At 37.6% G+C, this 16,163-nt stretch overlaps 1 protein-coding gene across 2 annotated transcripts in view; it reads right to left on the reverse strand.

The window, feature by feature from the left end:
- Positions 1-187: 187 nt before the first annotated feature.
- Positions 188-16,163, reverse strand: part of GNAS (GNAS complex locus) — a 158,361-nt gene continuing 142,385 nt past the window's right edge. Inside the window, exons 2-9 of one of the 2 annotated variants that reach the window (XM_037402748.1) lie at positions 15,651-15,655; positions 10,937-10,991; positions 9,148-9,221; positions 8,565-8,623; positions 6,509-6,629; positions 5,342-5,472; positions 4,733-4,800; positions 188-3,871 (exon numbers count right to left, since the gene is read on the reverse strand). In XM_037402748.1, the coding sequence (XP_037258645.1) occupies positions 3,725-3,871; positions 4,733-4,800; positions 5,342-5,472; positions 6,509-6,629; positions 8,565-8,622 (525 nt within the window). In that variant the 5' untranslated portion in view covers position 8,623; positions 9,148-9,221; positions 10,937-10,991; positions 15,651-15,655 and the 3' untranslated portion in view covers positions 188-3,724. The remainder of the gene's footprint in view (positions 3,872-4,732; positions 4,801-5,341; positions 5,473-6,508; positions 6,630-8,564; positions 8,624-9,147; positions 9,222-10,936; positions 10,992-15,650; positions 15,656-16,163) is intronic. The other variant, XM_037402750.1, reaches the window with a different exon arrangement.

Consider the following 16,163-nt stretch of genomic DNA (forward strand, 5'->3'; position numbering starts at 1 on the left):
TGAAATAAGTTACTGCAAATGCACAGTGGCTGATTTTGAAACCACAACATCTCTACAATTTATTATTATTTTTACAAAATACCCAAAGTGATCAGACCATATTGTAGGTTACTGGCTTGCCAAAGGTTATGTTTTAAAATCAAAACCATTTCTGAGTTACAGAAGTGCCAAAAACAATCTTGAACCAGGTTTGTTTGTCGTTTTTGTTGTTTGCTTTTTTTTTTTTCAACCAACCCCCATCCAACAAAACAGTTGTAGAACTTAAAACAGAAACAAGAGTTTGTGTTGGAAACTGTTTAAAAACCAACCCACCAAATCATGCTTGAGCAGAAGCCTTGTATGGCAAAGATTTAGCTTAGGGCAATTTAGTGCCAAGATATAGACCCGCTATGAGTTTACAATGGAAATACTGACACAACCTCAACTACAGTGATGCAAATGTGCCCTAAAACACTGTATTTGCTTTTATTAATAAAAGTGGTAGTGTTTACATTTGCAAGTATCTTACACTTCAGCATCACGATGAATACTGAGTAGAATGAGTTAAGTTTTGGCTGTAAAGGTCAGAAATTTCCAAACAGATTGAATGAGACAGAAGTGAACGTCCTCGATCATGAAAACAAGAAGTTCAAATAAATAAATAAAACAAAACTAGGAAATATGGGTAAGCATTAGGTTGGAATGGTTCAATTAACTGCAAATTATGGCCACTAAATTAGAGACAGAAGAAAACACAGTTACTTATTAAATAGCAAGCATTAAAGCTTTATGGTTTTGTATTTAAAAAAAAAAAAAAGCTGTTAAAAATAAGACTTGCATTTTACCAGGCCACCAAACTGCATGGACTAATAAAGAGACTAACAAAGGCAATACTGAGACATTAAGACACACACACACTCCATACTTGTGCAACTCAACCATATTCATAACAATTGCCTTTTTCCTCACTTTTTTTTAAAAAAAAGCATCTCCTAAACGTTTCTGTTCATATAAAGCTTTAGGTTTCTTAGACTGCTGCCCTCTTGTATAGCTCATTGTTATTATGTATCATTCTCATTATTAGAGGAAGAAGCTTTTTTTCTTTCCTCCTCTTAATGGAGGTGCTTTGTTTCTCTCAGATGAGAGATTACATTCCTCACACCGATACAGGTTTTCCCCATTTGTAAATTTGGTGTTTACACCAACTCCTCCTAGGCTTAAAAAGATAAGGGGTTGGCACTACATTAAAGATTTTGGCTCCTGTAACTAAAATTAAGGCTCACACTGAATTTCCTTTCCACTATGTGTATCCCATTTTTATCTAGTGGAAACACCAGCCCTTATCCTACAGGCACTGGATACATTCTGAAATTGCAGGGGGCTACTTTCAGTCTTCTACAGCTCTACCAAGTTCAGGTGGCAACTTTCTAAACCTGTGAACAGGAAAGATCATTTTAAAAAGATGAGTAGCAACCACAGCTGAAGTTTTTAGATGATTTAGTGTCTTGTGGCAGATGACTAGTAATTCTGAATTAAGAGAGATGGGACAGTAACTCCGTCACATCCCCACTCTTTATGTGAAAATGGACTAGGTGATTAATTTTCATTTAAAACTTTAGCCACAAAAGCAATGAAAACTCACAATTCAGAACAGTTGCAGTTCTTAGTATTAAAAAGGCATCTGATACCTGAAGCAAATCTAGCTGCACAGACATCACTGACCACACCCTAATTTTAACTTAAACTGGACCTCTTCCCAAAAAAGAAAGTCAATACAGTCTCTTGGGTGGAGGGAAGCTAGTGTGAAAGGCAAAGAGGCAAGTATTTTGGTGTTTGGTTTTTGTTTTGTTTTCCTTTTGAAGTCACTGCAGTAAGATCCAGATCGGTTTAGGGGTGTAAATGAAGGGGGAACAGGGTGTTTGAGTAATATAGGCTAACACTGTTCTAGATGTGTTATTACAGCTGTAATTTCTGACTCTGTACAAATTGTACATGTAGGTTTAGACACATGAAAAAGTAACACACTCACAGAGACATAAAACACCTAGGTATAAAATATAAAGCAGTGTAGTAGTTACTAAAATTACATGCTCTCTTATTGCTACAGTGATTTTTGCTCTTTTTTCTTTTTACTGTACCACATGTTGTTCTAAGCATATAATTTGCATAAATTATTCAAGTTTAAGAAAAATCCACACATCTTCACTTTAAGCTACTTATATAGTTAATATAAAACAAAAAGGTTCTAAAGTATCTCTTTATTAAAAGAGAAATAAAAATGTCATTTGAAACTGGAATTCAGTGGCCAAATCCAAGGGCAGTGCACACCTTGTCACTCTGGTAGTCGTATGCCCACGCAGCGTCAGTGGAGGTTGGTGGGGTATTTGGCCCAGTCTCGAGATGGTCACCAGACCTGCATGATGCCCTATGCGTCTGTTATTGTTCTGGTTTTGTCTTTAGCAAAAAGGACTATGAATGACCAAAGACTAACATTTATAATTTGTAGCAAAATTTGGTTTATGTAGAAACAAGCCATGTTTTGCATTTGGATAGAGATTTAAATGAATTAAAGCTAAAAATTAAAAAGCATGATGCTGCAACATCTGGTCACTTGTTGAAGACCTCACTTTTAAAGTGGTTAAGTTTGCACAATTTGTACTTTTTTCTTTTTTTTTTTCTTTTTTTTCTTTTTTTTTTTTTTTACTAAACAGTATTTTTCCTTCTTTTATAAACCAGAAAAACTAAACTACAGATAAATTTTCCCTACCTTGAGCTAATGCTGCAGATAGGGTTGACAAAGCTGTACAGCGCAATCAAACATACTTACATCTTAGCTCATTGTACAGGTACAGCCATAATCAAGGCACAAAGATCTTCTACAAGTTATTTTCAATAAAGTTGTACAAAATAATACATTTTACAGTCTGTACAAGAATAATAATCCAGCAGTAAAATAAAAAATGAGGGGAGGGAGGAAAAAGAAGGGAAAGACTGTGAGGACTACAGTCCAGATAATGATTTTTATAGCAGACGGGATCATCAGTGGACAAACTGAAAACAGTGTGTGGTTAACTCTTTCTGCAATCACAGGCCATACGCAGTTCAATTCATAAATGTCCATGGTTGTCTTTAGACCACCAAGACTGGTTTTAAAAATACCCTTCTGAAAGGTAGCAGTTGGTTTTTGCACTGTCTAGGTCTGTTGTAGAATTGTCAGTATTTCCGTTCAAAGCCACATTACAGTCAGAGAACCAAACTCAAGTGTCTGTCTTCAAACTTGGTCTGTGACTTGGCACCTTCTTTAGTCTGATGCAGTGAATGATAGAAAGTGGAGATCACGGGTTATATGATTATGCCCACAACAGTGCTAAATTACCTAAAGTTTTCTCTCCCCAATTTTTGTTTTAAGTTTTAATTTTTTTTTTATCCCCAATTCTTTCAGGTGCTCCACATTCAGGGCTTTTAATTAATTAGGTTTTATTTCTTTTTTTTTTTTCTTTTTTGTTAATAACAGTGTTAGGGAATCCTCATGGAAATGGCCTTTTAAGTGTTAGGGGCCATCTCAAACTGTCCGAGGGGTACAGAAGCAAGCTTAGAAGTGCTGCTATTGTCCAGCAAGGAGAAAAAGTTGAGGGGTGCAAATCAATGGGAGATTCAAACAGTTCTCTTCCACCCTATGTGGGCGAGGGTGGGTTTTTTTCTTTTTTTAATAAGGAGTCCAAAACACAGAAAAAAGTGCTCTCCATCACAACAACTCATATTGGCGAAGGTGCATGCGCTGAATAATGTCCCGACAGTCATTGAAAACCCTCCGGATGTTCTCTGTATCCACTGCACATGTGAAGTGAGGATAGCAGTAGTGCCTTCCATCTCCACTTGCTGTGCTGATTCTCTGTTAAAAGGAAGAGAGTCACACTGGGTTAAAATAAAACTGACTGGGGAAAACCCCCCATGTTCTCAAAACTCAGATGAATGGTGGTTAAGATATGTACGTGTGAGTAGTGTTTCAAAAGGGTGTAAGTGGCAAAATGCCCACAACTTTTCACTCTCTCACCTAAAACATGACATTTAAAACGACCAGAATTATACAGTGAGAAGGTCACTGCATACTGGGGAATTTCAGAGTTGAACGAGAACTAAAGAAAGTGCTATTATTCATATCCAGCCATACAACTCCTAGTGAATGTGTCCATGAAGAAAGTGGGATTTTGCCTCCGTCATTCCCTGCTTTACACTTAGAGAAAGCCTCCCTCAAAACTTTATTCTGTTCCATTTTAAAATGAGTCCACAATTTGATTGCCATGCTCACCACTGCAAGTAATTGTAATAACATTCTAAAAAATTCTATGTCTATTACAGCTTCAGGTGACCAGTAATGGGAAAGATAATGACAAGAACATTAATATTTTGCAGATGATGCATCTTTTGATTAGTCTTTATCTTTAGAAATAATGCATGGAATAAAAATCTGGCCCCATTAATAACAGCAGGACTTCACTCATTCTATTTGAGGTTCCTTAATTTTCATAAATTCTTTTGCAATTTAATTATGTACTATGTCAAAACCCAAATATTCAAAGAGCAGCTAACAAATGGCAGTAAAGCTCTTAAACGTAATGGCATTTTATGCCATGTGGATGTTTAAATACAAAGAACAGAAAAAGTGACAGCGTTTTGCATCAGTAGAAGGTGCATAGGAACTTATACTTGAGAAGAATCACACAAGAAATACTGGAAGGAAGGAAATACTTACAAGAAATTCATCTCTAATAAAATACTTGGCCCTTGTAACTCTGGGATCCTCACCAGGCTCTGGTGTTGCTGATTAATAATAAAAGAAGTATCTCATTAAAACAGATGTTTTTTGGTGACAGTGCCTAAAAATCATAATTTGCTGTTTTCTGCTCACATATGATAGAAACATACCTTGCAAAAACTGACTAACAGATAAGACAAACCTTAATGTGTTATTTCCACCAGCAAGATTTCAGGACAACAAAGAACATGACAGGGGCCATAGTACCAGGCATTTGGCAAGTTAAGAGAAATGACCACAGATAGGACTAGGGGGAATCCAGAGGATGTATTTGTGACAAGCTGTACTGTGGTCTACATCAGCAAAGTAAGAGGATTCTGGCACGATGAAAATACTAATGTATTAAATGTATAAAACACAGGATTCTCTCATTATTAATACCTCATAATTCTCTCATTATTAATACCTCCAATTTAACATTGCACTGTAGCTGAAAGACAATGATGATCACGTCTGCTTAAGAGTTTTCAAGTCTTAGCTTAAACGATCAAAAACATTACAAATGTGATTAACAAGGGAACAATAAATTGCTAATAAAAATCTTACCATCATCTGGTGTAGTGTAGCGAGCAAATTCTGGAAAGTAGTCTTCAATTTTCGATTTCCCTGCCAAAACTTTCTCTGCTAGCAAATCTTGTTTATTCAGGAAAAGAATTACTGAAATGGTCCGTAGCCACCTGTAAAAAATTGAAACCAAATGCTCTGAGAAGGCACAGCTAGGATCATATGGCAAAAACAAACAGTCCAGTTCTGGAGACAAGAGTCACACAACACACTACAATAACTCTGAAAGGTTCCTTTTGTACCCGAATCCCAATGGTGCAATTCCAAGTGTATGGACCTTGAGTTCAGTTTGTGTGCTTCTAGTGTGGGCAATGGAAGTTGCCCACTTTCTACTGCTAATCTAAATGCATGAAATAGGTGAGTATATCCACTTTTTAACGTGCTACTCTATCACTGCTTTAATTACTTCAGCCTCAATATGGCAACTACCAATTTGTAACTCTCCAGAGTTTTCTTCAATGAGGTGAGTGTATTAGACGTTAACGTCTCGGGTAGGCACTTGTTAATGAAGACTAGCTCGGTCTGCTCCCTGAGAAGCGAGTAACACAGGCTACGCTGCTGCTCTGGGTTAACCCCCGTGGGCAGTGAAGCATCACACAGCTGCTTGCTCACTTCCCCCCTCAGTGGCAGAGGAACAGGAGAGGAGGAATAAAAGCAGGCAAACTTGGGGGTCAAGGTAGAGAAATATAAGTAATAATTAAGAGGTGAGGAATACGTGGAAGAGAGAAGAAAACAGAACAAAAGTGATGCAAGGCAATCACTCACCACCTCCTGTGGGCAGACAACACCCAGCAAGGTGGGTAACCCTCCTAAAGCCCCGCTTTCCCTTGTATTGCTGAGGATGACGTGACATGGTACTGAGTATCCATTTGGTTAGTTTGGGTCATCTGCCTGCTTGTGTCACCTCCCAACCTATGGTGCACCCCCAGTCTGTCCCCTGGGGGTACAGCGAGGGACAGAGAAGGCCCTGACGCTCTGCACACCCTGTTCAGCCGCAATGTCAGTGTGTTGCTGGTACCGCTTCACTCAAAATCTCACAACACGGCACCACAGGAGCTGCTATGGAGATTATCCCAGTGAGGTTCAGCACACAAATCTGGATGTTTACTAATCTGTGTGATATAAACAACGAAACTTCAATTCACAGACCTGTTGTTCCAGATACTCTTGAAGAGGTTTAGTGCTTCCTGCAGCCGATTGGTCTGATTGTCCTCTCGTATAACCATGTTGTAGCTACTGCTCGCCACCACAAATATGATAGCAGTCACATCTAAAGCAAGAAATACCCGTTAGTTAATACCAAATTGCAGAAGAAATACCCAGGAATCCTGAAGTTCACTAAAAAGCTGCCAGACTTTCAGCTTCATGAAGGGAACAGGCTGAAACGCTATGGCTGACAAGCTTTCAAAGCACCATAAATAAACAAGAAAGTGAAGAAACAATTACAGATAATAAAGGCAGGCCACAGAACAGAAGCTGACAGAATGACAGAAAATATAGAAAAGAAAGGAACAGAAGCAAGTAACTGGAGAAAGCTAAGAGGAGAATTCAAATGTGAAAGAAGATTTAAAAGGTGTAAAGAAATTTCAAAAGCAACTCTGAGCTACCAAGAACAGACAGGGAGGCCCTTGGGGGAAGGCCTCAGAGCAAACGGCCCTTTTGATCTGCGTGAATAGTAATAAAAATAGTAGATTGCTGTGAGTTCACGTTTAATCACTCTAGTCCTCCTACATCCACTGTACTGCTTAGAGGCCCCTAGCTCCTTCCTGGGAGATACTCCCAGGATCACAGAATCCAGAGCTCTGTGTGGCTGTGCTGCTCCAGACCTCTTACACTGACTTCCAGGCTCATCTGCCTCAGACATCAACAGCAGAAGAGATGAGTCAGATCATGAGGTAACAGGAAGAGGTAAAACCCAAACAAATCTGCTATTAATAGCACAGAAGAAAATATTGCACAGTAGTTCCACACATACATAAGTGTTCAGGTGATACTCTATCAGTAACCATAGCAAAATACAATGAATTCCAAGTTCCATTCTACTTTTAGCTATTCCATAGGATCTCATTACAACTTTTCTGCAAAAAGACAGACTTCTGCATAGCTTCATAAATATTTTGTCCAAACAAAGAAAAAGACAAGAAGGTCTGCACCAACTCTAGCTCAAAAGAAAACTTGTGTGGAGAAAGGTTTCATATCTAAGCAGAGTAAAACAAACAGAGACACAGAGTAAAACAAACAGCTGTCGCGAACGTACATGCAACACTTCAGGATACACACAAGACTACCTAATTTAAATTATATGGGAGTTAAGAACATAGTCACCTGTCCTAAACAGATGGGGACATCAGTGTTAAGACTCCAGGTCTCACAAAATTCCTGCAGACGTTTAGGGTCCTACCCGTGCCTAGGCTGGTGCTGTGTTAGCATCCTAAGGAATCCAGCTGACATACAGGTTACTTAAATGAGGGTGTTTGTTTATATGTTTTCAGTAAGGGCCTTCCCCTTAGAGCTGTTTTTTAAAACATTATATTAAAATGCATGGCTCCCTAGAAAAATGCAAGTTTATAAACTCCATCATAAACTTTTTCAACAAGGGCATTTTGGGGCTAGACTATACAATGCTGTAGTATATTATATACCGTATGTGACGCCATGTCTAACAAGACAGATGTTCCCTACAATCTCATAGAGCATTAATGGGTTGGTACTGATTCAGAAAGCACCACCCCTGACATAGCAATGTGGCTGCAATCATGTGCAAAAATATGATAATCTGATTTTGTGCATGTATTAATCAGTCTGTAATTGCATATTTTGTATAGGTACAAACAAGTGTAAACCTTCACCTGAAAGACAGAACACAGGGTGGAATTTAACACTCATAGCTGGCAAATAATGGACAAACCCATCACCAAAAAAACCTAACTGAATAAAGAAAGGGAAGCTGAAGAAAGTGGACAAGCCATATGAAGTTATCAAACTTGAATTCCTTTCCACCTACATTCTCCCTAAACATATTCTACGCAGTTACAGAAGTTTACATGTCAAGAAAAAAGAAAATCTTATCCTGTATGACTGTTCAGATAATTGCTTATCAAACTACATGGAAAAGATTGCTTTCACACAGGGAAAAAAATAAAGATAGGCCATTAAAGTTTTGCAGTGAACTACTTTATAAAACACACACGAGTTCTAATCATACCATTAAAACACTGGATCCATTTTCGGCGTTCATCTCGTTGCCCTCCAACATCAAACATACTAAGAAAAAAACACAAATTGAGTCAGAATACATTTTGTGTTTGGTTTTTTCCCCTCCCCCCCAAATGCAAACAGAAAACGGAAGAAATTTTAGGACTTCCATGTCACAGAAGCTAAAAGGAATTGAGGATTATAAGAAACTGAACAGGTAACAGTCCACCAACATATGCACGCACAGCTTTCATCACAAAATAGAATGATGTTTACTTTCACTAACACCTACACTTGAAGGTAAGAAATTCTGGTATATGTACACTGCACACCAATTTGAATTCCTTTTAAAATCAGGCTGTTAAATTAAAAAAATTGCTTTCTATTAAACATCAACTTGAGAAATACAAAATTCTCAATGACTCAATGTAGTCTAAATGACTATACGGTAGACTGTCCTCCAATTTACCCTGGTATTTGTCTTCATTGTATTAGAAAAAAAGAAGAAAGAAGAAAGAAAAAAAAAGGGGGGGGAAACTGGGGTAACGTGGGGGGAGAAAGCGGAGAACAGGAAAAAAAAAAAGGATACTTACTGGAAATTTACTTTATCCACCTGAAACTTGGTTTCAAAAATTCCTGATGTCAAAACTCTGCATCTGAGAAGATCCTAAAGCATAAAGGAAAAGTCATTGATTCAACAGAGATATGTCACATTTCTTGGTATACCCAGCAACAGAAATAAAACCTTTTTACCCTGCGCTGACAGTGTATGCTGTACTGCAAAACCAGGGAACAGAGCATTATGAAGCTGCATTTAAGGTTTTGATCTTGGAACACATGTGCACATATATGGGTGTGCTCAACTTCTAAAGTACATATATTTTCACACACAGGTTTTAAGTGCCAAGCTTGGAATAGGAAGAAACATTTACAGGCCACTTAAAGCAAACTCAAGTGTTCAGAACAGCACAGACTCATCCCTAGATATTAAATGATGCGTTCACAGATTTCGCTGGGATTGTGGCATACAGCAAGATCTTTAAACTACCACCAGATAACTCTCAACCCCAGAAGACAGATCTCTCCTCCAGCTGTTCAGTGCTTAGCTATTAAAAGAAGTGTGTCTAGATCTCAGAATTTTCCAATTTTTTCCTTCAAAGGACCAGGAGCTCAACCACTTAAATCTTACAAGGATTGGGCTTTTCAAAGATAAAATATGAAATTTCCTGTAGAGACAAAAATGATAATCAGAAGTTGTAAGCTATAAACAACTGAAATTTTTATAAGCACTGCAAAATCCTATTAAAAACAAACTGCTTTGGCTTTTGTTTACTGTGTACTGCAAAGCAGCGACAGCCATATACAGTGCCTAGTGGTTAATTGATCTAGAAGAACCTAATTTGCATAGGCTGCAGACTGACTACACAGTCCAAATATAACTAACTACAAAATACCACTTTGAATTCTACTAAAGATTTTATCATTTAGAACCTAAAGTTTTGGTGTTCTTCACAATGGGTCTAAATAGAAGCTAAATTGTAACATTCACAGTAGACCCTTAGCCTCCGATATAAAATCAATACTTGTTTTAAAGTTTCATATCTGAAAATTAATTGTTCCAAATTTCCCATATAACTTAATTTTTAATATTTTTTTCCTGAAAATAGAATTATTTCAGTGATAAGAAAGCCTCACTTATAAAAAAACCCTCCGATTTTTAAAAGGACAAAGGATTAATTTATTCCTGAACAATTTTAAAGGACACAAACGGTTCTGCCCTTATCAATACTGTCTATGAAAGTTTTGGGACATTAGTGGTTTTGAGTTATTTATCCTACAAAAGCATGCTAGATGCTTAATTGCATTATTTATGGGCAGAAAGTTAGGAATACACATGTGATTTTGGATTAGGAATTTGTTCCTAAAAAGATCTGCAGATTATCTATAACAAAATGAAAACTACGACTCCTACTCTGATAATAAAATATCCTAACAAGGCTGTTTTTATAAAATCTGGTTTGCAGTGGGAGCCAGTGGGGCTGAGAAGATACCAACCAACCGCATCGGAGAAAGAGCATGGTGCCTATTCAGCAAGGACAAAACATTGTACATTACTCACTCAAATGGGTATTTGAGTTTTAGTGTCACAGAAGCATGATGTAAGTCTTGAATCTAGGCAGATTTTAATTTCACAGTACATTTACATGCATAATCTCAATCCAAATGACAGAAGTAATTTTTACTGCAATACTAAGTATGTACAGTACACGGCAATACCAGTATTAGTGCCACAAATGGCTAAGAGAAAATTAGTAAGACAGTTATTCTCAAATACGGAGAGGGCAGATAAATTGCATAATTTCTTAATGAAACTTTCCTTACCTGGTCAGATGGTGTATACTCATTTTGTTTGACAATGTCAATCTTGTCTAGAAAACTGGGGAGAGGAAAGAAAGAGAGTAACTTTTCCTTCTCAAATTAGACAAGCTATCTAATGCTTCAGTAACTGACAGGTTCCCAGGTAAGATCTGCTATATTTTAATGGCCTCGGCTTCACAAAATACTGAATACACTTAAAATTGCTCAACATACGTGCGCGAGTGTTTCACCGTGCACTTCCCAGCAGCACCCAGCAGAGGGCCAGGGCCAGTTTTATCCATCAGGTCTGGTAACCCCATTCCAGCCCCCTCCCACACGACTGCCTCTGCTCACACACACAGAAGCCGTTTAATTTCCGTCATTTCTTCTTATACATTATACAATATAACCTGCTACCGCAAACAGTAAAGCAATGACTCAAATAAATTGGCTACATGTAATTTTCCTGAAAGATGAAATTTTTTTTTAAAAAAATTATCATTGCTGTAATTCTTTTAATAAATGAAATCCTTATTAAAACCCAATTTCATTACAAATTCACTTAAGGGAGAGGGAATAGTGATTTTTCTGTCACTTGTTGGTACCAGTTTCTCAGTTTACTTTCTGAAGTAGCAGCAGTAGTAAGTCAAATGGGTACAAGAAGATGTATTTTATTAAAATTCATTAAAAAGCGGACATCTTGGAGCCTTTAAAATGTTTTTACCAATTAACTGTAACCTCCTAATTGCCTTTCACTTCAACTCACAGAGCAAAAATCTCAAGGAACCATTTGTTAACTCTGTTTTATTGTGGTTCGTCTGTGAGATTCTGAGACGTAGCAAACCAGCAGCACCAGGATGGCGATTTTATGCTACTCGCACCCCCAGCCACACCGCCCGACACGGAGTACGCAGCAGGGCTACGCCACGCTCAGCCAACTCCCACCGCAGCGTGAGCAGGACATCTAGCAATGCTCCTACAGTTAACTTTACCTGTAACATTAACGATTGTAGTCTTAAAACCAATATACTTTGAAGTTCCTTTTAAATTCCTTTGCTTGAATTCTTTTCCTTACGAAGCAGAAATCACAAGAAAAGCTGAGTTTTCCCTCCCGATCCCTACACACAGGTAGGTACAGTGGAAGTGCATTAGCTGCGGCCACAGGCAGCAATTTCAGGGATGGGGGAAGGCAGCCATGTCCCAGGTTCAGAAATCGGAAACCAAACCCCCATGAAAACCAGCAAGGGTCTTAGCCCTCAGCTTCAGCCCCTGCTTCCCAGCTGACATTCTTAAAACACCTAATAAACAGCAGTGGATGAAGAAACAACAAATGTATATTTTAACAGCGGCTTCAGTGTAATGTCCTTTCCACCAGGAACTAGATGACCATCTTGTTTCAGAGACAAATTACAAGTAATTTTCATTTAGTCTGAATTACAGAATTTTAAAGAGATTAAAACATATCTTAGTAAACACACTCCTTAAAACAGGAGACAAAAGTGTGAAGATTTCCATCATGAAAAGCAACGTGGAGACAGATAGACAAGGGTAAAATTAATGACAAATTGTGTTCTGCAATTTGCAAGCTGGATTTTTTCCTCATCTCTTCCAGGCTGTAAGTAATTTTATTTTTTTAATCCAAAGGAAAAGAAGTAAAGCTCTTTGTTCAGCACACAGAGGATGTTAAATATGTACAACAATCACAAATTCCAACTAGTACGAGTGTTTCCACGGTATGTTCTCCCCTTAGACCACGGTTTCACAATTGTGGCAATTTCAGAAGTTGGAGGATACTTGAAAAATGTTCATAACAAAGAACATAACGTGTTCATAAAGATACAAAGGTGATTACTACAGTGACCCAGCCTCTCTGTCTCTCTGTACTGAATTTATCTAACCATAGCATTTTATGCAAGGTACCACGAGATTTCTGGGTTTGGTGGTTGCTTTTTTTTTCTTTTGTTTTTAAACACTCTGCTAATCAGCTTGATGGATTTTGAAAACTGACAATTAGAAAATAACAACAAGATACTGCTAAAACCTGGAACTGAAAGGACAAACCTCTTACTGTTGTTTATGCAGACTATTTTTAGGCCTATGATTTCCTTGAAAAACATCAGCCACATAGAAGCAGCAGTACTGTACTTGAGATGAATTCCAATAGAGATGTTCATGCCAGGTAAAACAAGTTCAAATGGAATAAACATTTCTTCTTCCCCCCCAAAACAAGTTCCAGCATTCAGTAACATCTGGTATTCGTAACAATACTCGTTCAAGAAGGAAGTCTTTCACTATGTGATAGTTACCCGAAAACCTACCCTGCAAAGCAATACATTAAATGAAGATTTCCTCCTGTGCATGTGCCTTTTCCTAAAAGTCTGCTCTAGCAACTATAGAAAGGGCTAAAGACATTAAAAACCAGTTCTATTTTTTGCTCAAACATACAGAAAGAGGATTATTCTTTCACTTGGTCAACTGAAAAATAAATGTGTCTGTAAGGAAGAAAGAGTAGCAGAAATATGATCGAATCCGATATACTTACAATAAGGAGCAGCAGCAGGAGTTCAGAGATCAACACATTATGTTCAGAGACTTTAAGTCAATGCTAGTCAAGGCCAAATAATTCATCCCGTAAATTAAACTAATAATTAAGTCAGATGAAAACAAAGCCTAATTAAAAGTAAAAACAAATTCACCATCATTAATTTCTATTTTTAATTCTTGTTATGCTCTACCCAAAACACCAGTGAGGCCACTTTAGTACTACTTTGTGTGCTGAATTCACTGCTGTTATAGATTGTTCTAAGTCTACTGGAGATATGCCCATCTACTATGTCAGCAATGAATTTCACAGGGAGAAAGAAAAGTGACCTTGGTGAAATAATTCAAATAAAACTGTCAAACCACGAAACCAAATTTTATACTGCAAGTCTTGCACCAAGTTATGAAGTCAGGTTTTTTTTTCTTCTGTAAAATTTTCCCAGCAATTATATGGGAAAGCTGTTTTCCAGAAAGCAAATCATTCATTCGGCATTGCTGCCAATTCTCATTTAGGGCCAGATTCTGGACATGACTAAATAACAGAATCAGTTATTCCTCTGCAAGATACTGTCACTTAGTATAAGGCACTTTTGCCTGTGTTATAAAATATCGATGCTACTACGGCATATGTTAAAGTAATTTTTTTTTTTTTTTTTTTAAAAGGGAAGAAAAAGGAGACTTAAGGTCATTTTAGTCAGTAACACTGGAGAAGAAGCATCTCTAGGACAGCAGCGGCTGTGTCCTGAGATATTTTAATATTATTATAAATTTAAAACAATCAAATAAAAAATGTACTCTATTTTTGGGTCCCTTTCTTCAGCCTGGGGAAGGAAAAACACAGATCTTTGCAAAGAATGAAGTGTACTTAATTTTAAGAGTGCACTTAGGAGGCAGATTTCATATAGAGAGATACACAGAATCTTTCCTTAGCTCCTGCAGGTCAAAGTCAGTCAGTCATATACCTAATTCTTCCCAAATTTTTAACAAGCCTATTATGTCAAAACCATGTCCCAGTTTTCAGATCAAGATATATGCCAATTACTGAATTATTCTGGAGTTCTTTCATACAGACAGTGGTTGTTTTATCCCAATGTAGGGGGAATTTCCCCTAACAAACAATGCTTCTGCCAGACTAAGAATTGCAGCCTGCGCTCATTTTCCCCCACTGAAAAGGTATGTAACATGCGAAATCTTCCACATCAAGGAACAACGTAACTTCACCATTTCGGGAAGAACAGGGAGGGGGAAATCAGACTGCTTTTCCTTGAGCATTTCCTGATAGTCTTTTCAATAAACTGTAACTTGAAATTTTACACTCTGTGATCTGACGAAATTGTTGGCAGACAAGAGGGGGGTTTTGCTTTCTGAAGAAGAGCTTTTGTTTTCAGTCTAGAACAACACTGGTAAGGTCTCTTCAAATTGACAGCACACCTTTATTTGAAGAGCTTTATTTCCATCAGATTTTTGTCAAGTCATAACCTGAATTTGTATACAAAATGTCCCTGTTAATATGCCTTTTAAGACCTCATCTTTAGTGTCAGTAAGGCACTGCAAATCAAGAATTCAAAATTTCAGTCCCAACTAAATACAACATTTATTACTTTGAAACCTCAAGAGTAGTAGTGGAACTCCGTATTTGTGAAGTTTCTTGCCTCTGAAAGCCTCAAGGTGTTTTACAGACAGTAAATCAAGCAACTCCTGCCTGCCTCATTCAAGCTGCATTTCCTGCCTCCACCATCGCATCCCGAACTGCACACCTTACATTAACCCTACTTTAAAGGCAGGCACACGGGGAGTAAGTTAATTGTCTAGAGTCCCTTGGGTTAGTGGAAATGGAATTTTCACTTCCTGTGAGTCGTATGTTTTTATCAAGATATTACTAAGAAATAATCAGATTATTACTAAGAACTATCAAGATTTTACTAAGAATTAGAGTTGTATTTACCATGTTCACCCCTAAAACAGTTTTTATAATTCAGGTTTCTATGATCGAAAATAAATTAATATTTGTTTACTGATCTTCCTTAAGACCAAACAGTGCAAATGCCCAGCGGATTTTTATTTATTTACCTATACCCTATCAGGGCTACAAAACTAATTCAGAGCTCCCTAAAGTAGTTTTAAGCTGAAATTTAATTCAACATTAATAGTGTCTATAAACAAGAGTGTATTTTTTATTTCTCAGAACAGATCATACTTCTGCTTTACTCCCTTTTTAAAGCTTGCCATCATCCTTTTAAGTTATTCAGGAACAGCTTTCTACAAGCCAAACAGTTAACTATTTGGTAAATTCTTTCTTTAGCTATATTGTCTATGCTGAAGCCAGAGTTACAGGATTAGCACAAAGATAAAGTACCCTCTTTAAGAAGGGACTTGAGCTGAGAAATATACGATGGATGTACCGCAAACTTTAACACAGTTTAAAAACATGTTAATACAGAAAAGTTTTCCCAACTCTGAAAAGCCCAGTCTGTCACAGTGTCAAACCCTGGGTTTCCCAAGCAGGCCAGCACACCCAGAGCAGCACTGGGCGGGGGGTTTACTCTCAGTTGCAAGCATGCATGTGCGCATCGGCGGTCCCCCAAGCCTGTCCCTTTCTGCTGTTCCTGGGAGGAAGCAGGATACTGGTAGGAGTAAATCCTATTCCTTAAACTGATGATAAAGATTTCTTTTACATTTCATCTGGATTATTTTGCAAGACAAGCAGAAA

Source organism: Falco rusticolus, chromosome 10 (genome assembly GCF_015220075.1).
Source record: "Falco rusticolus isolate bFalRus1 chromosome 10, bFalRus1.pri, whole genome shotgun sequence".
Classification (NCBI taxonomy): domain Eukaryota; kingdom Metazoa; phylum Chordata; class Aves; order Falconiformes; family Falconidae; genus Falco; species Falco rusticolus.